The sequence below is a fragment of the Schistocerca cancellata genome, chromosome 11, assembly GCF_023864275.1.
Source record: "Schistocerca cancellata isolate TAMUIC-IGC-003103 chromosome 11, iqSchCanc2.1, whole genome shotgun sequence".
In the NCBI taxonomy this organism is placed as follows: Eukaryota; Metazoa; Arthropoda; class Insecta; order Orthoptera; family Acrididae; genus Schistocerca; species Schistocerca cancellata.
In genome coordinates this window covers 35,813,189-35,838,352 of record NC_064636.1, presented here as the reverse complement: position 1 = coordinate 35,838,352, position 25,164 = coordinate 35,813,189, and the positions used below count along the sequence as shown (strand labels likewise).

General features: G+C 43.2%; 1 protein-coding gene across 1 annotated transcript in view; it reads right to left on the bottom strand.

The window, feature by feature from the left end:
- Positions 1-18,245: 18,245 nt before the first annotated feature.
- The window catches only part of LOC126108156 (zinc finger protein 239-like), a 96,515-nt gene continuing 89,596 nt past the window's right edge, over positions 18,246-25,164 (bottom strand). The window contains exon 10 of the mRNA XM_049913400.1: positions 18,246-18,933. Within this exon, the coding sequence (XP_049769357.1) occupies positions 18,246-18,933 (688 nt within the window). The remainder of the gene's footprint in view (positions 18,934-25,164) is intronic.

The following is a 25,164-nucleotide window of genomic DNA, read 5'->3' as shown; positions in this document are numbered from 1 at the left end:
AATTCTTCTTAAAATTTTTGAATGTGAGTTCATTGAACCGGGCTTCTGTATCATTATGTGTAGTAATGTCTCAACTAACTAGACGTACGGTTGCTGCTTAATACCTGCATGAAAAAGATGGTACACACTATTTCCGACTGTGCTGCACAAAATGTGTTCCGTTAACTGAAAGCTCTTGTCATTGTTGCGTTTCCAGTACTATTAAAAATTGTAAAATATATAAAAAGGGACTGAAGCATACCAGATTGTTGTTATCTCACAAAAAATATTGAGTAATAGAATATAAATTGAGGGGGAGCCACAAATCTGTAGTTTTACTTTTGTCATTACCAGAGAGACAATATAAGAGTTTCACAGTCGTAGCAGGTATTAACATTCAGTCCCCGATCGCTGCCGAACACATCGGCCCAAACTTCTACGCAGCAACCTTGGCCAGGGACGCCGCTCGAATTTGTAGACGAGCTGCGTCAGCTGTTTGCGGGCTTCAGCCTGGCAAACGTTATATCCACAGTTAGGGCCACCATGGCGGGCGTATTAAACTTTAATGCAAATGCCGTAAAACCGCAGAAGCAAATCCTAGAAGAATTTCTCGACAGGCATGACATCGATGTTGTGTGCCTGACGGAGACCCACCTTAAGCCTGAGGACCGCTTCTCCGTCCGTAACTGTGCCATACATAGAATTGACCGCGTAGGCGGCGAACGTGGCGGAGTGGCGGTGCTCGTGAAAGACAGACGGTGCTTCCGCACCGTGGATTTACCCCAGACACGCAGCATCGATGCGGCCGGTATAGAAACCAAAATTATGAACTCCACATACAGGGTGTTACAAAAAGGTACGGCCAAACTTTCAGGAAACATTCCTCACACACAAAGAAAGAAAATACGTTACGTGGACATGTGTCCGGAAACGCTTAATTTCCATGTTAGAGCTCATTTTAGTTTCGTCAGTATGTACTGTACTTCCTCGATTCACCACCAGTTGGCCCAATTGAAGGAAGGTAATGTCGAGTTCGGTGCTTGTGTTGACATGCGACTCATTGCCCTACAGTACTAGCATCGAGCACATCAGTATGTAGCATCAACAGGTTAGTGTTCATCACGAACGTGGTTTTGCAGTCAGTGCAATGTTTACAAATGCGGAGTTGGCAGATGCCCATTTGATGTACGGATTAGCACGGAGCAATAGCCGTGGCGCGGTACGTTTGTATCGAGACAGATTTCCAGAACGGAGGTGTCCCGACAGGAAGACGTTCGAAGCAATTGATCGGCGTCTTAGGGAGCACGGAACATTCCAGCCTGTGACTCGCGACTGGGGAAGACCTAGAACGACGAGGACACCTGCAATGGACGAGGCAATTCTTCGTGCAGTTGACGATAACCCTAATGTCGGCGTCAGAGAAGTTGCTGCTGTACAAGGTAACATCGACCACGTCAATGTATGGAGAGTGCTACGGGAGAACCAGTTGTTTCCGTACCGTGTACAGCGTGTGCAGGCACTATCGGCAGCTGATTCGCCTCCTCGGGTACACTTCTGCGAATGGTTCATCCGACAATGTGTCAATCCTCATTTCAGTGCAAATGTTCTCTTTACGGATGAGGCTTCATTCCGACGTGATGAAATTGTAAATTTTCACAATCAACATGTGTGGGCCGAAGAGAATCCGCATGCAATTGTGCAATCACGTCATCAACACAGATTTTCTGTGAACGTTTGGGCAGGCATTGTTGGTGACGTCTCGATTGGGCCCCATGTTCTTCCGCCTACGCTCTATGGAGCACGTTATCACGATTTCATACGGGATACTCTACCTGTGCTGCTAGAACATGTACCTTTACAAGTACGACACAACATGTGGTTCGTGCACGATGGAGCTCCTGCACATTTCAGTCGAAGTGTTCGTACGCTTCTCAACAACAGATTCGGTGACCGACGGATTGGTAGAGGCGGACCAATTCCGTGGCCTCCATGCTCTCCTGACCGCAACACTCTTGACTATCATTTATGGGGGCATTTGAAAGCTCTCGTCTACGCAACTCCGGTACCAAACGTAGAGACTCTTCGTGCTCGTATTGTGGACGGCTGTGATACAATACGCCATTCTCCAGGGCTGCATCAGCGCATCAGGGATTCCGTGCGACGGAGGGTAGATGCACGTATCCTCAGTAACGGAGGACATTTTGAACATTTCCTGTAACAAGGTGTTTGAAGTCACGCTGGTACGTTCTGTTGCTGTGTGTTTCCATTCCGTGTTTAATGTGATTTGAAGAGAAGTAATAAAATGAGCTCTAACATGGAAAGTAAGCGTTTCCGGACACATGTCCACATAACATATTTTCTTTCTTCGTGTGTGAGGAATGTTTCAGGAAAGTCTGGCCACACCTTTTTCTAACACCCTGTATACAGTAATATCCGCATACCACTCCCCAGGCACCACTATACTGCAACAGGACCTTCGGGCTCTGCTAGGTACTGGCGTTCGTGTAACTGCGAGAGGGGATGTCAATTCGAAGCACGGGGCCTTTGGCTGCCCCGCCGAGGACGGAAGTGGCGTGAGGTTGCGCAGACTCTTCGAAGGGCGTGCCGCCCTCAGCGTCATCGCACCCGACGAGCCTACGCACATCCCCGCAGACACGACAAAAAATCCGGACATCTCGGATATTTTTGTCGTAAAAAACTTCGCCCTCGATGCGACAGTCACTGTGCACCACGAGCTGAACTGCTATCATAATCCGGTCGTTCTGGACATGGCCAGATTCGGAGACGATGCCGAGAGGATGGCAAAAACGGAAGTTATAACGAACTGGGACCGATGTACAGGGTGTTTCAAAAATGACCGGTATATTTGAAACGGCAATAAAAACTAAACGAGCAGCGATAGAAATACACCGGTTGTTGCAATATGCTTGGGACAACAGTACATTTTCAGGCGGACAAACTTTCGAAATTACAGTAGTTACAACAGATGGCGCTGCAAGTGACGTGAAAGATATAGAAGACAACGCAGTCTGTGGGTGCGCCATTCTGTACGTCGTCTTTCTGCTGTAAGCGTGTGCTGTTCACAACGTGCAAGTGTGCTGTAGACAACATGGTTTATTCCTTAGAACAGAGGATTTTTCTGGTGTTGGTATTCCACCGCCTAGAACACAGTGTTGTTGCAACAAGACGAAGTTTTCAACGGAGGTTTCATGTAGCCAAAGGACCGAAAAGCGATACAATAAAGGATCTGTTTGAAAAATTTCAACGGACTGGGAACGTGACGGATGAACGTGCTGGAAAGGTAGGGCGACAGCGTACGGCAACCACAGAGGGCAACGCGCAGCTAGTGCAGCAGGTGATCCGACAGCGGCCTCGGGTTTCCGTTCGCCGTGTTGCAGCTGCGGTCCAAATGACGCCGACGCCAATGTCCACGTATCGTCTCATGCGCCAGAGTTTACACCTCTATCCGTACAAAATTCAAACGCGGCAACGCCTCAGCGCCGCTACCATTGCTGCACGAGAGACATTCGCTAACGATATAGTGCACAGGATTGATGACGGCGATATGCATGTGGGCAGCATTTGGTTTACTGACGAAGCTTATTTTTACCTGGACGGCTTCGTCAATAAACAGAACTGGTGCATACGGGGAACCGAAAAGCCCCATGTTGCAGTCCCATCGTCCCTGCATCCTCAAAAAGTACTGGTCTGGGCCGCCATTTCTTCCAAAGGAATCATTGGCCCATTTTTCAGATCCGAAACGATTACTGCATCACGCTATCTGGACATTCTTCGTGAATTTGTGGCGGTACAAACTGCCTTAGACGACACTGCAAACACCTCGTGGTTTATGCAAGATGGTGCCCGGCCACATCGCACGGCCGACGTCTTTAATTTCCTGAATGAATATTTCGATGATCGTGTGATTGCTTTGGGCTATCCGAAACATACAGGAGGCGGCGTGGTGTGGCCTCCCTATTCGCCAGACATGAACCCCTGTAACTTCTTTCTGTGGGGACACTTGGAAGACCAGGTGTACCGCCAGAATCCAGAAACAATTGAACAGCTGAAGCAGTACATCTCATCTGCATGTGAAGCCATTCCGCCAGACACGTTGTCAAAGGTTTCGGGTAATTTCATTCAGAGACTACGCCATATTATTGCTACGCATGGTGGATATGTGGAAAATATCGTACTATAGAGTTTCCCAGACCGCAGCGCCATCTGTTGTTGAAAATTGTAACTACTGTAATTTCGAAAGTTTGTCTACCTGAAAATGTACTGTTGTCCCAAGCATATTGCAATAAACGGTGTATTTCTATCGCTGCTCGTTTAGTTTTTATTGCCGTTTCAAATATACCGGTCATTTTTGAAACACCCTGTAAATACCTGGTGGGTGAGCACCTGGAGGAAATCCCGCAGACGGAGAGGACAGAAGAAATAGACGACGCGATAGCGAACTTCACAGACGTCCTCCACGCCCGTGCTCGCACTACGAGCGCCAGGCCCACCACAGAGCCTGGCGCCAGGGCCCTGCCCCCTGGCATCTGGGACCTCACAGTCGCCAAACGCAGGCTGCGTAAGCAGTGGCAGCGTCACCGCGACCCTGCCGACCGCCGCCTGCTGCGGAGCCTCGAGCACCGGGTGAAACTCCGACTACAGGAGACGCTGCTGGGAGGAAATGTTGCAAACCGCCGAAACAGACAGAAATAAACGTAAGATCTGGCAGATAACCCGGCAGTGGAAAGCCCCCACCAGAGAGAACAGGCCACTCCACGGCGAGAACGGTCTAGTATACGAAGACCGAGTTAAGGCCGAAATAATGGCACAGTCACTAGAGTCACAATTGCGAACTCACGTCATCGACGATGACGAGAGTGACAGGCAGGAAAGAATAGTCATCGGACGAGTGACTCAGATACGAAATTTGCGCCCAAACACAGAATTTGTGCCCGTTAACGAGCCGATGATAAGTGCATACATCAAGCGACAGGGAAACCACGAGGCTCCTGGCCCTGACCGCATCCGCACTCCACTCCTGAAACACCTTACACCTCCCGCCATAACATTCCTGGCGAGCGTCTTCAATGCTTGCCTAAAATTCACCTACTTCCCCTCAGTGTGGAAAACTATTAAGGGGGGACGTACATGAAAATGACCAAATTTGTGAAAAAAATTTTATTGGCTCTTCATTTACTACATGGTATTGAAATTTCAATTACCAAATATTACGTTCCAATTCCGCTTCTAAGGGGGAAAAAAATAATAATTTGTAATAGCTTGCACAGGGCGACGCCCCCCCATCTTGGTCTTCATCCTCTCGTATATCTATTTATACTGCGTTTTTTTCCAGTTTTGTGCAGTCACAATGCAGGGAACGTTTGTGTACTACATCAAGAAGGCTGTGGAATAATATCTCTGCCGCTGGTTTTATATTCTTTGATTTATAGCGTTTGTTTACGAGTGTTTGTTTGGAATACATTTTTACGAAAGTTGTAAGTAGACTTGTTATTATATTTTGCAGCATGCCGCGTTCTAGTAAGGTGTTTAAAAAGGTTAGAAAGTGTCAAGCTTCTCGATGTAGTAAAGACAACTTGAAAACCAGCCCCATAATAACAAATGGAAACGATACTTCAACCAAGAAAGCGAGTGCTTCGAGAAGGAAAATTGACAGCTGTCAATCACTTGATGATTGTGGCTCAGACACTCAAGCTACTAGTGGTTTTAGGCTTATTGATTTGAAAATACTATCTGATATTATATCATCTGCTTGTGTATGTGCTGACTGTGGTGCAAAAAGTTTGAGATTATATGACGAAGAAAACAGAATTGGAATAGTGTGTATGTTGCATCTTACTTGTGAAAGCTGTCATTCAGACACTGCTTTTAGAACTTCGGCATCAAGTAACCGGATATATGAAGCAAATATGCGTTTAATATATGGCATGAGATGTTTGGGCATAGGCAGGGAAGGTACCAGACTGTTTTGTGGGATCATGAACATGCCACAACCAAGTGCTAGGTACACCACTGGAAATAAAACACTGCTAAGTGCTCTTCAAGAGGAAGTGGAAGAAAACTTGAAGTCCTCTGCAAAGGAAGCTGTGAAGATGAATAGTGAACTAAAGACAGAAGCAGATAACACGCCAGACACCGATTTGTGTGTGTCATGTGATGGAACGTGGATGAAGCGTGGACATACATCACTGTATGGAGTATCATCTGTCATTAGTGTTGATACTGGAAAAATTCTTGACGTTCAGGTAATGAGCAAATATTGCTATAGCTGTGTACTCGGAAAGAGAGCTGGTGAAGTGGAAGAAAATAAGTGGCAGGTTGAACACAAGAAAGTGTGCTGTAGAAATTATTCTGGTTCTAGTGGTGGAATGGAACCTGCAGCTATGAAACTTATGTTCCATCGAAGTGTGGAAAAGTACGGTGTTAGATACACAAAATACCTTGGTGATGGTGACTCCAGCTCCTTCAAAACTGTTTTGGAAAGTGAACCTTATGGTCCCCATTGTGCTATAGAAAAGTTGGAATGTGTTGGACATGTGCAAAAACGAATGGGAGGCAGACTTTTAAAATTGAAACGTGAATTGAAGGGCAGGAAACTTGAGGATGGAAAACTTTTAGGTGGTCCCAACAGACTCACAGACAAAGAAATTCATTCTTTACAAGTGTACTATGGCAAGGCAATAAGGGACAACAGTGGAAATTTGAATAACATGCAGAAGGCTGTGTGGTCTATTTATTTTCATAAACTATCCACAGATGACAAACCTGTACATAATTTGTGTGACATATCGTGGTGCAAATTCAAGCAGGCTGAGCGTGATGGCATGAACTATTCACACAAGCACAGTTTACCTGTGGCTGTTTTAAGTGCTATAAAACCAACATTTAGGTGTTTAGCAGAGCCAGACCTCCTACGAAAGTGTGTGCATGGAAAGACACAAAACCCTAATGAAAGTTACAACTCACTGATTTGGAAACGTTGCCCAAAAACAACATTTGTTTCAACAATTATTGTTGAAATTGCTGCATATGATGCTTGTTTAGTTTTTAACAATGGTAATCTTGGAAGAATAAAAACTCTACAGAGGCTAGGATTTCATCCAGGAGCTTTCACCTATTCAATATTGAAGGACATCGATGACAAAAGAGTTGCTGCGGCTGATATTACAGCCAATAAAATTGAACAGCAGGTTAACCAAAGAAGACAAGCAAAGAAGAGACTGCTTGCAGATGAAGAGGAGTATGCATATGGCTTGCACTAGTTCACACAGAGACGGTAAGACCTAATACAAACACTATCAAATCATTGATTCAGTTTTCCCGTAACTTACATTTTTATAACTTTATGTACCTTTTTCTCAAAAACCACAAAAGGTAGAGAAGTGAAATTTGGTATATGACTAGTCAGTACTATAGTGAAAAATTCTGTGGAAGGAATTTTCATTTAATAAAATAGTAAGGTATTTATGGTAGAAAATATTCCTTAAATTTGATATATTATTTTTCAGGGAAATTGGGAGACCCGTAAAAACTGAACAAAAGAAGATATAAAAATTCTGCTCCACAGAGTTTTGTAATTATTTGGTATGAAAGTGTGTACAAAAATTCATTAACATTGCTCTCACAGTTTTCTCAAAAAAGGAACATTTGTAATTACATTGTTGAAAAAAAATTAATTGTTAATAATTAAAGATGTAAAAGGTCAATAAAAATGAAAATTTAGGTTCATATGCGCATAACATTTCTTAATAACTGTACCAAATTTGGATTGATTATCTTAAAAAATTAGAGTTTTATAAAATACTTTTAAAATTACTGCAGTTTCGTGTACGTCCCCCCTTAAGGTAATCACCCCTCCCCAAACCTAATAAAAACCATCTCCTACCCGAAAACTACAGACCAATTTCCTTACTCACTGGCACGAGTAAAATCCTTGAGCTGCTAATCCTCACACCCCTCCAGCAATTCCTTACTGACAACAACATCCTGTTGCCCAAACAGTTTTGATTCCCCGCTGTGGACTCCACACTCAAGCAATGCCTGCACGTGGTAGAGCAAGTTTGTCTGGCCAGGGCAAAGAGAGAATCCACAGGAGCAGTATTCCTGGATACGGAGAAAGCATTCGACCGCGTCTGGCACGATGGCCTAATATACAAACCAGATCACATAGGTTGCCCAGAATATCTCATAAAGATCGACTCATTTCTTGCGGAGCGTCACTTCTTTGTAAGAAATGTGACAAGATCGAGCCAGATGCGACCTATTGCGGCTGGAGTTCCGCAAGGTTCGGTTTTAGGTCCCGTCCCGTATTCAATTTACACGAACGACATACCTAAGCAGGTCGGCGGAGAGATCGCTCTCTATGCCGACGACACAGCTATCTACAGGAGTAGCCGCAACCTCGATTTCGTACGGCGAAAGCCGCAAGCCCACCTCGACTCCGTAACGCAGTGGTGAAATTTGTGGAAAATTTAAGTAAATCCGAGCAAAACCCAAGTGATATACTTCACAAGCAGGCTAAAACTCCCAGACCGACAACTAACAATTGGTGGTCCGGACCTAGCCTGGCGAAATTGCATTACCTACCTCGGGACGGAGATCGACAACCGCCTCACGTGGAGACGACACATCAATAAAGCGGCAAACAAACGGTGCGTGCTCCTGTCCCAACTGTACCCCCTTCTGAAGGGTGAACGACTCACCTCGAAATGCAAAATGCTTCTCTGGCACCAACTCGGGCTTCCGGTCATCTTGTATGGCTCGGAAGTGTGGTCAATGGCGTCAGACACTTCACTCACAAGGCTACAACGGCTACAAAATAAAACCTTCTGTGTAATCACAGATGCCGACAGATATGTCCGCAACACACAAATCAGAGAATTCTTAGATCACCACACCATCTATTCCTTCATAAAGGAAAAATCTGCCAAACTTTATGATCGGACACAATCATCACCCCACCTCCTCATTCGAAATTTAGGCTGCGAACATCCAGACCTTCAGCATAAAAGACCTAAACTAACCCTTATGTGCTACTTTATGGGCATTTAAAACACACAAACATGCACACAAAACAAACATTTACACAAAAACACACACACAAACCAAACCATCATCTTCACGAACCCCCTAGCGCATTCCTAGAAGTCAGATTGGCACAGCCCAGTGGCACTTCAGTACAAGAGAACAAACAGAAAGCCTGTGCCTGGCAGTCTCGTGTCGGGCTACCTACTTGTTACGTCGACGTCGCACCCAGGAACGACACTACACAGTGCTACGACTGTTTACCGTACTGGACTTGGACTCTGCAGCCCAGTCGGTGCTCTCGACCGAGCACCAGGTTGTGTTAGTATTGTGCAACTCTTTGCAATAAACAGATTTGGGAACTCACTGTGAGGTAACGAGCAAGTTGTGGCGCCCTGAAAATACAGGGCTATTACAAATGATTGAAGCGATTTCATAAATTCACTGTAGCTCCATTCACTGACATATGGTCACGACACACTACAGATACGTAGGAAAACTCAAAGTTTTGTTCGGCTGAAGCCGCACTTCAGGTTTCTGCCGCCAGAGCACTCGAGACCGCAGTGAGACAAAATGGCGACAGGAGCCGAGAAAGCGTCTGTCGTGCTTGAAATGCACTCACATCAGTCAGTCATAACAGTGCAACGACACTTCAGGGCGAAGTTCAACAAAGATCCACCCACTGCTAACTCCATTCGGCGATGGTATGCGCAGTTTAAAGCTTCTGGATGCCCCTTTTTCTTCTGCGAAAAAAACGTTACAGGACATGTGTATCTGGACATGCTGGAAAATTGGCTCATGCCACAACTGGAGACCGACAGCGCCGACTTGATCTTTCAACATGATGGTGCTCCACCGCACTTCCATCACTATGTTCGGCATTTCTTAAACAGGAGATTGGAAAACCGATGGATCGGTCGTGGTGGAGATCACGATCAGCAACTCGTGTCATGGTCTCCACGCTCTCCCGACTTAACGCCACGCGATTTCTTTCTGTGGGGTTATGTGAAAGATTCAGTGTTTAAACCTCCTCTACCAAGAAACGTGCCAGAACTGCGAGCTCGCATCAACGATGCTTTCGAACTCATTGATGGGGACATGCTGCGCCTAGTGTGGGAGGAACTCGATTATCGGCTTGATGTCTGCCGAATCACTAAAGGGGCTCATATTGAACATTTGTGAATGCCTAAAAAAACAGAGTTTTTGTATGTGTGTGCAAAGCATTGTGAAAATATCTCAAATAATAAAGTTATTGTAGAGCTGTGAAATCGCTTCAATCGTTTGTAATAACCCTGTATTCTAAGTTCGCAGTTGGCGTGGCCACTCCGCAAGCCGGGGCTCGTCAGCAACCGCGAGGTGCCGAACATCATCAAGTGGATCGAGAGGGTTAGGCCCAGCGCACGACCCCGTGGCTGGGAATTCCACATTGACGCTGTGTCGAGGACTGTCCTTTGTGTCGATGAAGGAGATTTGTATGCCAGGAGCGCCAAAGATGGCGGACTTTGTGAAACCGTAATGGCAGACATTTCATAGTTCATGTAGAAATTAAATAGCCAGAGGAATCATGATACCTTAAAAAGAAACATGAACATTACCATTATCTGCACAACAATTGTGGTGGTGTAATCAGATTTTCAATATCTTTATTAGTTTAAAGTTCACTATGTGACTCTAAATTATACAATAACATTGAGCAACAAGTTGCCAAAATCTAAACGGTTCATCCGATTTTGTCAATCGACATGTCTTTAGAAAGCTATTAGTGTAAACCTAAATTGGTATGAATTAAGGCATCTAACTTTAATAGCACACGAGTTATTGGATTACTATCGATCGCGTCAGGCCATAAGTACTCCACAGCTACATGAAAAAATTGTAGCAGCATGTTTATAAATGTATTTATTCGTCTATGTCTTTGTTTATGTCTGATATATACTATTCATTAAGAAATTGGTGGTCAAATATTTACGGTGTTTTAGAAAGCACGGACACATTAGGCTACTGGCCTACCTTTTCTTCTATTCCTTTGATGTGCGTTTGTATTTAATAATGCGTGTTAGAGCATATTTATGGTCCAGCCGTAGGAATATTTATTTAATTTCAAGTTATTTAAATGAAAATCCAGTATTTCATCTGGGTCTCAATATGTTTGTGAGTGTGCATGGCTTGGAGATATGGCGGGAGCGCCCTAGCCAGTCACAGCACTCCTTTCTATGGTAGGCGACTACCGAAGTCAATGGAGAGACTTTGTGGCAGTGGGGGAGGAGTATCGGGTCGCAAAGGACACGGGAGTGCTGGACGGGAATGTGTGATGGATGGATGGCTGCAGGCAATACTTGCAGAGTGTTGAGCAGTTTGCACACGGTCGCGGGAGATATAAATATTTCATAGTGCCGACTTGTGCACTTGTGAGATTTCCATGGATTCTGCAGTGAAGACTTAGTATGCGTTTAGAAGTGAATATCTCGCAAGCTATGTTGTTGTTCGTAACTAATTACGTGAAGTAGGAATCTATTGTTTCCCTGTTATTCAACTTATATTTTATTTAATTGCTGGACCATTGACACCAATGAGTGTTTTGCAGAAATAAACGGCATTCTTAAAGGTACTTCTGCTATCGTACTACTCATTTAAAGTCATTAAAAACAGTACCTGCAGATTTTATTTAATTGCAATCTTTCATTTATAAATTTCTATGTTACACTGAAAATTCGCAATTGCCGAGTGGTAGGAACCTTTGACCATTCGATTCATGTCTATATTCATATTGTAGACTCGGCAGTATTAGGCTTTCAATGCAGCAACTACGTATCCCAGCCGCTGGACAACAAAACCAACAACACTTAGTCCGAGGGTCACATTTTTTTTGAAAGCTCGCAGACACTTGCAAACACTGAGGTTATGCTTTCGCTACTAAATTGTTTCTCACAGTGAAAAACTTAAGCACTAAAGAGGAAACAACATTATAGACAAGGTTTGTTTCAATTACGAAGCAAGTAATGTCACACAGAAGAAGAGATCAGAAATCGTGTGTATGTAAGTTTTGCAGGAACTTCAGAGGCACAGTGGACAGGTAGTGAAGTTTGTGAACTAAACACAACAATGTTATTTGCTTAAGTTCGTCTACAGATATGAGAATGCAATTTTCCCTGATTTAGTTCACACAGTGTTGGCCGGGCTTAAAACATCCTTGCTGTAAGACCACATTCCCAGAATTAATCTTATTATTTAAAGTCCAAAAAAGGTTGCAAACAAACAGCTCTCTTAGCAAATACTTAATGAAAGATTCCTTTCTATCGAGCTAATGTAGACTGAGCTACTAAATGTGTTAACGGTATATACATACATTGTATTTTTCTAATAGATAGTTATTGTTACAAGCAATGTAAAACTGCTGGATATGGACCCAGAAAAACTGCACAATAGACTGCTGTGTGATGCCCATTTTGATGAAAAGTTATTCATGAACAGCATGAAACGACAACTTCTACACACAACAGTTCCTTTAAAATTTACATCCGATACTGGTTCTTCGACAGTATGTTGGGGAACTTGTGATACGAAAGTAAATATTCCAAGGAGAACACACAGTGCAGCTAGTTACCTTCTGGCAGAAACAAATGGAACACCACAAAAGTGTGAACCATTTCCAGACCTGAAAGAAATCATAAAAATGCCTGCTAGACAAGTTAAAAGAAAACTCTGTATGCTATGTGATGATACTCCTAGAAAGCAAAAAATGAAACAGAAAATTCATAATATGTACAGATCATTGAAAAACAAAACTTCCTACTTGTCAAAAGTTAAGCGTAGATTGTTGCATTGTAGGAGCTCAAATAATATTGCACATGTGCTCAGCAGTTTCTGTTTCCCATCTGATTACTCCAGGGCACTGGCCGTAATTCAGCACAAGAGCAAAAAAACGTCCGTGGTCTTCTATTGAGAAAAATCTCTCTAATGTTGTTTTACAAATCTCCTGCAGCATATAAATTTGTGTGAAAATTGGCTATGTTATTACCTGGACTGTCCATTATTAGATGATGGATTGGCGCGACAAAATTTCTATCAGGGTTTAACAAAAACCTTTTTGGTCAACTTAGCAAGAACTTTGAGGCACAAACCTATTTAGAAAAGGCATGTGTAGTATCTTTTGATGAGATGTCAATGTGTCATCTGGAATATGCAAAAGATCTCGATTTAGTAGGTGGTCTAGAAGATTTGGATGACAGGGGAAGGAAATCACTTCCTGCAAATTAGGCACTTGTTTTTATGATTAGAGGCCTCTACAGTATCTGGAAACTGCCCGTTTCATTTTTTTTTGTCTAATTCAGGAGTAAAACACAGATTTTGTTGGGTCTCTTACAGGAACTAATTATTTTATTGCAAAATGCAAACCTAGAACCAAAATTAGTCGTTTGTGATCAGAGAGCTAGTAAGTGTTGTGAAGCATTTACAGGTTACACCTGAAAGATGTTACTTCATTGCAAATGGACAGAGACTTTTATATTTACGATGTCCCACATTTATTCAAAAGCATACGAAACAATCTGCTTAGTGGCGAGTTCATTTTCAACAACGGTGGTGTTTCATTCGAAGACGTCAGGAAAACATACTACATCGATACGAAGGACAAAGAAAGCAGAATGTTGTTAAAGCTCACCGACAGTCATTTGCAACCTGATTCATTCCAGAAAATGAATGTCAAAATGGCAGTCCAGATCCTCAGCCATTCATTTGCTGCAGCTACCAGAACTTGTGTAGTGACTAAAGAATTGCAGAATGATACAGCAGAGAACACAGCTGCTTTTATAGACTTTATGAACAATTTGTTTGACATTTTGAATAGCAGGACAGCATTTTCCTCTACTCCATATAGGTGTGCGTTATCAGAACAATGCCCAGTAGTAATGGAAATGCTACAGAATGCAAAGGATGTCTTAAGTACCATAAATAAAATTGACAAAAGACACACAAAATAATAAGACCACCATGCATTACGGGTTTCATTCAGACTGTTAATGCTATTGCTCAGTTTTTTTCTTCAGGAACAAACTGTCGGCATTAAATTTTTACTGACCGGCAGATTGAATCAAGATGCTCTTGAGAATTTATTTTCTGTGTACAGTCAGAAAGGAGGCTACAACCACAATCCAACAGTCAGAACAATAAGGTGCTTGATCCGAACAAGCACTATTAACTCGCTAATGAAACCTTCTGACGCTTCAAATAGTGAGAATGACGCTGACAACATGCTGTTGCCCCACGTGATTTGGGCTGTTATTGAACAACTGTGTTACCCTCTGCCAGGCACTTAAATGTGATTTGCAGAGTTTCCATGTAGACGTAGATGTAGCAGGTGATTAACTTCAGCTGTTGGAGAGCTCTGGAGACATTGGAATCCCGAACACCCCTGGTTCCTCTATGGATGAGGGAGGGAGTACCATCGAGGGTGGCAATTATTTTTCTTCCTCACAGTAAGACCTTTCCTCTGAATGGTGTTCAGTAGTTTATTTTGCTGGCTACTTAGCACAAGCATGCATCGAAAAGTGTGGTTGTTTGAAATGTAAGGAGACACTTACTTGCAGCGGTGAGCTTCAAGACAAGAGGGAAATATGAGGTTCATTCAAATGAAACCTGGTCAGTGTGCCTACCTTTGCCTTACACGTAAGGTGGCACCACGTAACTGTGGGTACGGTGGCACCATCTATTGGCAGAAAGACTGACGCGTGCGCACCGTTTGATGTCGCACAGCAACAGAGTGGTTTCATGCCGAAGAGAAGGTGGTCACACGAGTTATCGGCCACTACCAAACGTGCAGGCAAATAGCAGGAATGATGAGGAGCGATTCGATTTGTGGCAGCAGAGGGAGTTGGAGGTGGTGAAATGTATCGACAGACGAAGGCTGTGTACGGTGAGTACAGTCCGAGTTGTTCAAGTGTTGTGGAATGGCGCAAATGATTCCTTGAGGGGGCGTGAGTCACCGGAAGACGATGCTTGTCCTGGACATCACAACAGTTTCAGTGGGAAACTGCTGCAACATCCATCGTACAGTCCCGACCTTTCACTGTACGACTTTCACGTGTCTGAACCTCTAAAAAAAGCTATTCGCGGACATCGATTCACAATGGATGACAAAGTGTGTGGGATAAATGCGTCAAAAATTTTGGCAACTATTTTTGGGTGTGTGTACTGTGTATAACTACATTTTTAATCTAATAAAATCATTCCCATTACTTTACACGAGTGACCATGTTTCATTTGAATGCTGTGAGGGATCCGTGATCCCACGAACACAGATATTAGTATTTGACACCTAGGTCGATGGACTTTATCCAGTTAGGTGATGGGCCGTGATCCTGAACTTTTGGAGCCCAGCCAAACGAAAAAAATTGTTTCACCTTTCCATATGTGTCTGCCTCCAACAGTCAGCCAAACGAATGCAACAGCAGGTCTCACTGGTAAAGCCGCTACAATCACTAGCTCGCCTTTCAAGAAATCACTTTAAGAAAAGTTGCAATTGCAAGGCCCAACAAATAAGCCTAGACCTACACCAGGTCCATCAAACGCAATATTAGCCAGAGCCCTGTCAGAATGTTTATCTCTGGAAAGGTCAACTGCTGCAGATTGACAACACCTGCGACAAGAAAGAAATAAGGAAACAAAAGGCAGCGTTACTCATCTTCCTCCTCGTCTGAGGACGATTGTGTTCCTCTCGTCTCCACTGATGACGAAGACAGTGTGGATGAGGAGTGCCTATATTGCAATCACACTTACAAATTAGACCCAAGTAGCGAACAGTGGATCCGTTGCACAAAATATCTTCGTTGGGCACACGAATTGTGTTCTGGCGTTGCCAAGAAGGGATGGAAAACATTTGTATGTGATCGTTGTAATAAATTAAGCAAGTACTGCATGGTAAATAAATGAATAACACTCTATGTTGTTTAAGTAAGGTTCTTGTATGTTATTTATTAAAAGTATTTGTCCTCATATCGAAGTGTACTTAATCGTAACTATTATCAGATAATAGGAACCCAAATTTAAAAACACCAAATTGCTCATCAGTCAGATAATGTACAGTTTGTGACCAAAATAATATCAGTAATGTAAACCTTGATAAGATATATTTTATTGGGATGCTTGTGGCATGCAGAAGTGTATTTTATTTTAAAATAGCATGAAATAAAGTATGTCAAATATAATCGTAAAGAAAAGTAAACGATAATTGGGCACTCTCGCCTATACTGTTAACAATTAGCAAAAATTTCATTAATTTTCAGCAAATGATTTCGGCACTAGAGCAAGTTAAGTGAAACGCTGCATTCAAATACCACCCAGCTTTGAAAAATACTAAGTGCGAGCATGGAAACTACTGGCTTTAAGGCTTAAATAAAACCCAAGACTCTCAGTGAAAGCTATGCTGCTGTGAATGTTAGAAATGTAAATTAGTCACAGCTCCAAAACCAACTACTACAAATACATTTTTTTTGGTCCTAATTTTGGAAGTTATAACGAAGGATAGTCTCGGTCCGCGATGAAACAATGCCCAGTGGGAAAAATAATCTTTGAAAAACAGTATATATCTACTATATCACATAGATACACACTGTAGCATAAGTCTCTGTAGAAATTGTGCCACCACGATATCCCTCCCAAAGCTGGTGGACAAAACTTCTGTTGCCGTTTAAGCAGCACGGCTTATTCACAACCACCTCATCACATGCATTTCTCAATAAGCTACAATGACAGCCAACACTCTGAAAATAGTTTCTTGAAATAAAACCCTTATTAATTGTAATAAACATACCATTTTATGTTTTGTTCTGCAACCACACTGTCCTCCACACCACCGCTCGAGAGTGGCAAACTACCAAATCCAATCGAGTGAGTTAAATCACACATCGATCGGCAATCTGAAGTTGCGGAATCCCGCCACTTTGACCAATATCTTTTTATCGTCACTTTAAATTCTGGGACTAGTTCCACTTAATAATAAATAACTGTTTTACAACTTTTCAAATGACATGCCCTTTCCAAATATTTAACCGTTCGCCCTTGTTGCTTGGGCTTTGCACAACACAATTTTAATGACACGAATGTAATGAAAATCAAAATATATACTATACTGCCATCAGCTACTGGGCAAAGCCTTTACATTGCTACCAGCCCAAATTATGAAAATACACCTCGAAACACAAGGAGTTTTTGAAGTGATAGTATTCCTGTGAATAGGTACACTACGTTCAACCACACACTATGCAGTATAAAAAACACGCACTTCACAACAAAATCTCCCTCACAAAATCCAGTCAGCCACGTTACAAACGTCTCTCAGCAACGTACAAACACTTTAGAAATATTCAGAAGTTTGTAACACCCTTTTCTTTGCCGACACGTTCGGATCTTCTGAACAAGCAGCAGAGGACGGTACCTTACGATTTCCCGTAATTATCCGTAAGCTGTGGTAAAATACAGGGTGATTCAAAAAGAATACCACAACTTTAGGAATTTAAAACTCTGCAACGACAAAAGGCAGAGCTAAGCACTATCTGTCGGCGAATTAAGGGAGCTATAAAGTTTCATTTAGTTGTACATTTGTTCGCTTGAGGCGCTGTTGACTAGGTGTCAGCGTCAGTTGATGCTAAGATGGCGACCGCTCAACAGAAAGCTTTTTGTGTTATTGAGTACGGCAGAAGTGAATCGACGACAGTCGTTCAGCGTGCATTTCGAACGACGTATGGTGTTAAACCTCCTGATAGGTGGTGTATTAAACGTTGGTATAAACAGTCAACTACCTGAGGCGATGGATCGGCCGCCAGGCAGCCCGTGACAGAGCACTTCATCAGTGGCCTCCAAGAAGCCCTGATCTTACCCCCTGCGATTTTTTCTTATGGGGGTATGTTAAGGATACGGTGTTTCGGCCACCTCTCCCAGCCACCACTGATGATTTGAAACGAGAAATAACAGCAGCTATCCAAACTGTTACGCCTGATATGCTACAGAGAGTGTGGGACGAGTTGGAGTATCGGGTTGATATTGCTCGAGTGTCTGGAGGTGGGCCGTATTGAACATCTCTGAACTTGTTTTCGAGTGAAAAAAACCTTTTTAAATACTCTTTGTGATGATGTATAACAGAAGGTTATATTATGTTTCTTTCATTAAATACACATTTTTAAAGTTGTGATATTCTTTTTGAATCACCCTGTATAACAAACAGCACCTCTCTAGCGTCGCGCCCTCCTCCGCCTCTGCCGAAGCCCCGTATCCGTGTGCACGCGCGCGTGCAGCTTGAGGTGCGTGCGGCGGAAGAAGAGCTTGCCGCAGACGTCGCAGCCGTGGCGCCTCTCGCCGGTGTGCAGGCGCGCGTGCACGCGCAGGTGCGCCGCCTGCGTGAACGACTTACCGCACACGTGGCAGGCGAACGGCCGCTCGCCCGTGTGGACGCGCACGTGGTCCCGCAGGTAGCGGCGCACCCGGAACGCCGTGCCGCAGACGTCGCAGCGGAAGCGCCGCTCGCCCGTGTGCAGCACCGCGTGCCGCCTCAGCTGGCTCGGCTGCGAGAACACGCTGCCGCACACGTCGCAGCCGTAGCCCTCCCCCCCGTGCAGCCGCTCGTGCTCTCTCAGGTTGTCGGAGCGCCCGAAAGACTTCCCGCACTGGTCGCAAAAGTACCTCTTCGATTCGGAATGCGTAGCCGCGTGCCGCCTCAAATATGAGATCCGGCTGAAACCTCTGCCGCATATATCGCAGTACAGCTCGAAGGATTTACCACAGACAGTGCCGCGGTCCGATCTTCTTCTTCTTCTTCCGTCGTGAGAAGAATTCCGTACCCTCATCTTCTTTCGGAATTTGCACACTGCAGCTTCGTCGGTGGGGCTTTCCGACAGGTCATCTAGAGAAAACCGTTGACACCTGTGAAATAAAAACAGAGAGGAAATTGTTTAATTGCTTGCCTCTTATTCAGGGTCAGGCGCGGCTCGTAATTAAAGGCTCTGAGGTGAAGCCGCCCCAAAACATATGTTAAAGTAAATTTCTCAAGAACATATTACAAAATTTAAATTATCAGGACGAATTTCGCACATTTCCCATTCCGATTAAAATAACGACGGTCAACGTTTTTGGAATTATTTGTATCAATAGATGTTTTCCGAACGGTTAGTAGTGTTTAGGCTGCGCCTTGGAACTTCCGTAAGCTGCATGTAGTAGCGGTTTGGGGCGTGCTCTTTATGGGCGACCCGAAGGCTCAGAGCTTGCAGCCTAAGGGTGTCATACCAACCACCACACGTTTTTCACGTTCCACTATCTATGTAAAAAGGAATGCAGAGGGGCCGAAACTTCGCTATCCAATCTCTGTCTCTGCACATCTCTACTGCGCTTCGATGCGTCATTAATCGGCGTTTAGTATTATTGTTTTGATAATGTTTTACATAGTTGTTGTTTTGTTTCTACCATTGGCTATTTTATCCACATATGCAATAAGTTTGCAAATATCCCGCCAGAGTGCACTACACGACCGTAACTACAGGCTCTCTAATCGTAACAACAGCACTGCCATCTAGCGAGAGTTTCATAAGTGATTAGAGGACAAAGCGCGCGAAATTTGTCCTGTGACTTTACTTTCCTTGCTTGCTGATGCTGACTGCTTTTGTTGTGTGATATTAGCAAGTTTCTTTTTCGGAGTGTATTTTGCAGGATTTTAGTGAGTTTACTTGCTTGTGAGTATCTGCGACATACCGCGAGTGTGAAACCAGCGCAATATGAATTCAGTGTGCAATTTAATAGGTAAAAACTTGCAACACGGCCATAGGATGCGAGTGAAAGAACTTGGTGCACCCAGACCCGATCTAACGATCAATCAAGAACAGAAACAGTGCAAATCTAGGCAAGGATACAAACGCAGTTTTAATGGAGCAATGTACGATGCAGCTGAGTGGTTGTGTGGTTGTGAAGTGAAAAATGCATTTTTCTGTTTCACCTGTCTTCGTACAAATAGTACTGATAGTGCCTGGACTGAAACTGGTATCACTGACTTAAAGAATTTTCACGCAAAGGTGAAAAAAACATAATTCCAGCGAAAAACATTTAACTTCGAGCTTTGGAGGTAAACTACAATAAACGCCTTAAATTTAGAACTGAAAACACCAAAAATATGAAGCAGCCGCAAAGTTAACATTCATCGCATTAAAGATCTCTCCGAAACGCGTCTTTTCATATGATTTGCTGCAAAGTGTCAGAAAATGTAATGATGACGTATAAAAACGCTAACCAAAGATTTTAACTCGAAGTTAGCTTCTAATGATATTTAATAAATTAATACCTGATTATAGAAGACACAGTACGTAAAATTATGGGTAGAGAGTGATCTGCCCACCCCCCTCCCCCTGAATTCTTAGTTGTTTATGTCAGACTAATCTGTAACGTAACCAGAGGTCTATATTGGCTCCGATTGATAAATGCCGCAGCCTTCCCCAGTATAGAAACCACGAGCCGCGCCTGTTCGGGGTGTATACGTGGACAAAGAAAAGAAAATCCCGGATTTCCCGGTTAAAAATACACTTTCTCCCGGGTGAAAATACACTTTTTCCGTGTTAAGTAACAGTATACTTCCCCTCGGAACTGTGAAACTTATCAATTTGCCGAGATTCCAACGTGCTTTCGTAAGCCAGTCGTAAGCCGTCGGCACACGGACCGTGCATCCGAACGTTGAGCGTTGAGCGCGCCGAGTTTCTGACGTCATGCCGTGGAACAGCACGTTCGGGAGTCTTTCCGAACGTGCTGAGCAATATCTGGCATGTCAGATATTCTCAGCGTGCGTCTGAGCGTTGACCTATGAGATGGCACAACTCCACCTACGTCACACGCACGCCGTCTCCCTTCCGTACAGAGTTGTGAGGCGCCATATTGGCGTTCTTTTCAAGCGTATACGTATGTATGCCGTTACTGAGCACCATCAAATTGGGAATCACTGGAAAACCCGTTGTTAGTCGTATGATTCGTTCCAATAAAATAATTATTGTAACTTACGTATTTTGAGAGTAGGCTATTTGAAGGCAGCGAAGATCCACCCAAAACGCATTGTTCTTGGTACAATTTCTTATAATTAAATTTCAATTAGTAACATAATCATCTACGATTAACGTTTTTAGCTCGAGGGAAAACAATGTGGTTATGCAATGTCAGTGTGCTTTTCGTACAGCATAATGAGTGGAGTCTCTGTCTAATAGTCAGTTTTTGTTGGGGCGGTGGTTCGCGTCCTAACACTTCCAAATTTTTTTCCTAACATTCGAGTTTTTATTAGGTTCTGATACTTTATTATTAGTTTAATATAAGTATATGCTATAATATTTGATGTTATATAAATATAAGTTCACGTTTTTTTGAGGGGTGACTTTGTTCGATTGGCTTAATCTACAGGACAGCTTGCGCAACTTGTATAAAGATATTTTGCTTCGTAATTCACATGTTCCAAAGATTCTGCTACTGGTTAGGAACAGTGATTAAGTAAGACTGACCTTGGGATTTTACTAAAATGTGGAAATGATAAAACAATGTTTATCTTATGCAGAGAAGTATTCCAAATTTGTAACGCACTCTTTGTAACGGAACTTTTATAAGCCTGTGTCCTTACTGATTGGACATGGTACTTTCCTTTTCGTGGACGATGGAGGAAATGTGCCTTTTAATAGAGCTAACGTGGGAATTTTACGCACGCCCGTTGAGTAAACAGTGTGATTTATGAACTAGAAACATCCCTCAACTGCCGCTGGAGTGCGTTGCGATCGTATATACCACGTTGGGGCCCACGTACCGTATGCATAAGTGGCATCGTTCCTGAGCGTTCAGCAGCACGTTGAACTTGGCACGCTCAACGTTAACGCTCGGCAGCACGGTCCGTGTGCCGACGGCTGTAGCTCACGTCACGTGATCTCGCCAGCCGATACAGCGGATATTCAATGCATAGGACACGTCATGTCGTCAGCCAATAGAATTATCACTGTTAAGTAGCGCGTACACACAAATAGGAAAATTTAATGGTTTAAATTAATATACATAGTGTTGCTACAAGAAAAGCAAAGCTTTCACATACAATCTGATATTCTGGGCTCGAAATTTTTCTAAATGTTTGTACTCAAAGAGTTGATTTTTAAATGAGAGTCAAACGCTCTGTGATTAAAGAAATTCATCGCACATAGCTCATCTTGGGTAAAAGGAAATTTACTTTGAAAGTAACGATTTTCAATCAATCATTCGCGATATTTTCCCGCGACCTGTTACAAAGAGGTCCGTTTCAGCAGTTGCCAGAGGGCGCCAGATAACAGGTCTCACACCGTTTGCGCAGCTACGACGACGCAAGAAGCCCGTATGTTCGTACGTGTAAAACATTAAAAGATCTTACGTTACGTCATAAAAGAAACAAGACATCAGAGGATATTCCAAGAGCATCGGAACTTCGTGGACCATAATAACGTCCATAATTCAGTTTAAAGTGCACATTCGTACGTCCAGATTCGGTTGTAAATTTTCTTGGACTACCAATACTGTATTCTTTCATTTTTGGTTCTTTATTATGACATAATGCCATACTTGCAAGAAGACGAAAACACGCTCTTTTGAAATGCAGAGAACAGTTGAAACTAGCCAATAGTGTGGAATTAAACATTTCGTACAAATATACTGCCTCAGCGGAAAAGATTAATAAAAACCACATTTCTTTAGCAAACCGACAAAAATAATTTAATTGTTGTGCAAGGCGATTAATGTTTGACTGAAATTGCCGCCCGGGGCAGATACCCCGTATCGCTCCCAGCGAATATGGCAGCTTGCGCGCGACAGAAAAAATTTTCCGAGTAGCATCTTGCTACTGCTTATACAGCTAATAACAGCCACACTTTTGTAGCCAGAAGTGGGTGGAGGTACTACACATACGCGACTTAACTGCGCATGCGCAAGGGCCCGCGCGCAACTGCTCACACGAATCCAATGTAAACAGTTATGACGTTACGCTCATCGGAGGCAATTTGTTGTTATGAAGCATTGCAGTCTTCCTAAAGCCTTTGACACATTTTGCTGCTGGCAGATGCTCGTGTGAGCACTGTGTTTTGTTGTTGTACACGGCACATTTCCTTTGCATCTTAATTTTTATTTTAGTTTTTTTTTTCTCGTTCATGTTTTATTGTTGCAGTATTATTCTGCAGTAGTGGGGTACAGTACTATCCTTTGTTTGAATATTTCTTACCAGTCAGCATAAAAATTTAACCGAAAACTAAAACAAAAAATCCCGGAATTCTAAAAAAATCGCGGAATTCTAAAAAATTCGGGTTTTTCCCGTCCTCTCCTGGATGAAAAAATTCTCGGGTTTTTCCCGGATGTCCCGGTTCGTAAACACCCTGTTATTGTAAACAAATCTGATGGTACAGAATCAAGCATCATATAATAAACCTTAGCGCCCAGTACTATGATGTTACAGTTTTCCATCGACCGGAAATCCGAGTCCACGCGACCGAATCTCTCTCTGCAAACCGCTGTAGACTACAGCGAGTATCAGGGTCTCTATGACATTCACATATAGCAAGAGAATGACTAATTAAATTCCTGTTTGCGCACTGGAATTGTTTTATCTTTTAACAGGCCAACAGGAGCAAGATGTATGGAGTTGTGGTATATTTCTACAAGGTGTACAACTTTGCTTCCGCCGTTTGCCGATAGGTGGCGACAACGTAGCGGTCGAAAGAAACAGATCGCAGACGCCAGGCAGTTAGCTTGGACCTCGGTCAACATAACCTCATTCAAACATTAGTTGATTTGTCTGCATCATACAGTTGTTCTTGATTGCAGATGTCAGTTTACGGGCCTAATTCTCGTAATTTGCGGGAGGTGTTACTGTTTTGTTTCAGTATGAAGAAAACAGCTGCTGAGTCTCATTGAATACTCTCAGATACGTATGTTAAGGACGCTATTAGTGAAAGAATGTGTATTGAGTGGTTTCAACACTTCAAGAACGGTGATTTTAATGTCTTAGACCGGCATAGTGGTGGAAGAGAGAATGTGTTCGAAGATGCAGAATTGGAGACATTGCTGAGTGAAGACTCGTGTCAAACTCAAGAAGAATTGGCACGATTAGTGGGAGTGACACAGAAAGCCACTTCAAAACGTCTCCAGGCTATGGGCATAATTCTGAAAGGAGGACTTGGGTCCCGTGTGAGCTGAAACCGAGAGAAGTTGAACGGCATTTGTGTGTTTGTGAACAGTTGCTTCAGAGCAAAAACGGAAGGGATTTCTGCATCACATTGTTACCGCGGATGAAAAACGGGTTCATTATGTTAACTCTAAATGCAAAAAATCATGGGGATATCCCGGCCATGCTTCCACGTTGACAGCCAAACCGAATATTCACGGCTCCGAGATCGTGCTCTGCATTTGGTGGGACCAGCTCGGCGTTCTGTACTATGTGGTGTTAAAACTGAGTGAAACAATCACAGGTGCTCGTTATCGGACGCAATTACTGCGTTTGAGCAGAACATTAAAAGACAAATGCACAATACAGCGAGAGGCACAATAAACTGATTTTGCAGCATGACAACACTCGACTTCACATTGCGAAAGAGGTGAAAACGTAGTTGGAAACGTTAAAATGGGAAGTCCTACCCCACCCGCCATATTCTCCACACATTGCTCCCTCTGACTATCACCTGTTTAGAGCAATGGCACATGGCCTGGCTGACCAACACTTCCGATCTCACGAAGTAGTCACAAATTGGACCGATTAGTGGATCGCTTCAAAAGATGAACAATTTTTTCTAGCAGGATTCGTACACTCCCCAAAAGATGGGAGAAAGAGTTGCCAGCAATGGAAAATACTTTGAGTGATACACATGTAACCAATTTGTTTCATTAAAGCCTCAAATGTTGGGGGAAAAGACTTTAGTCACATTTGGTATATATGGACTAACTTTTAGTCCCATTTGGTACAGGTCCTCCACTCTTGAGCAGTAGTCTAAAACGGGCTGCTCCATTGTTTAGTCATCAGTACACTCCCAGTATCCAACCAATGAAGTCAAGTCTGACAATCTTGCTCGACACAATCTACAGAATATACTCATATAGGAACATTATAAGTAGGGGTTAATCAATATTTACTTAATT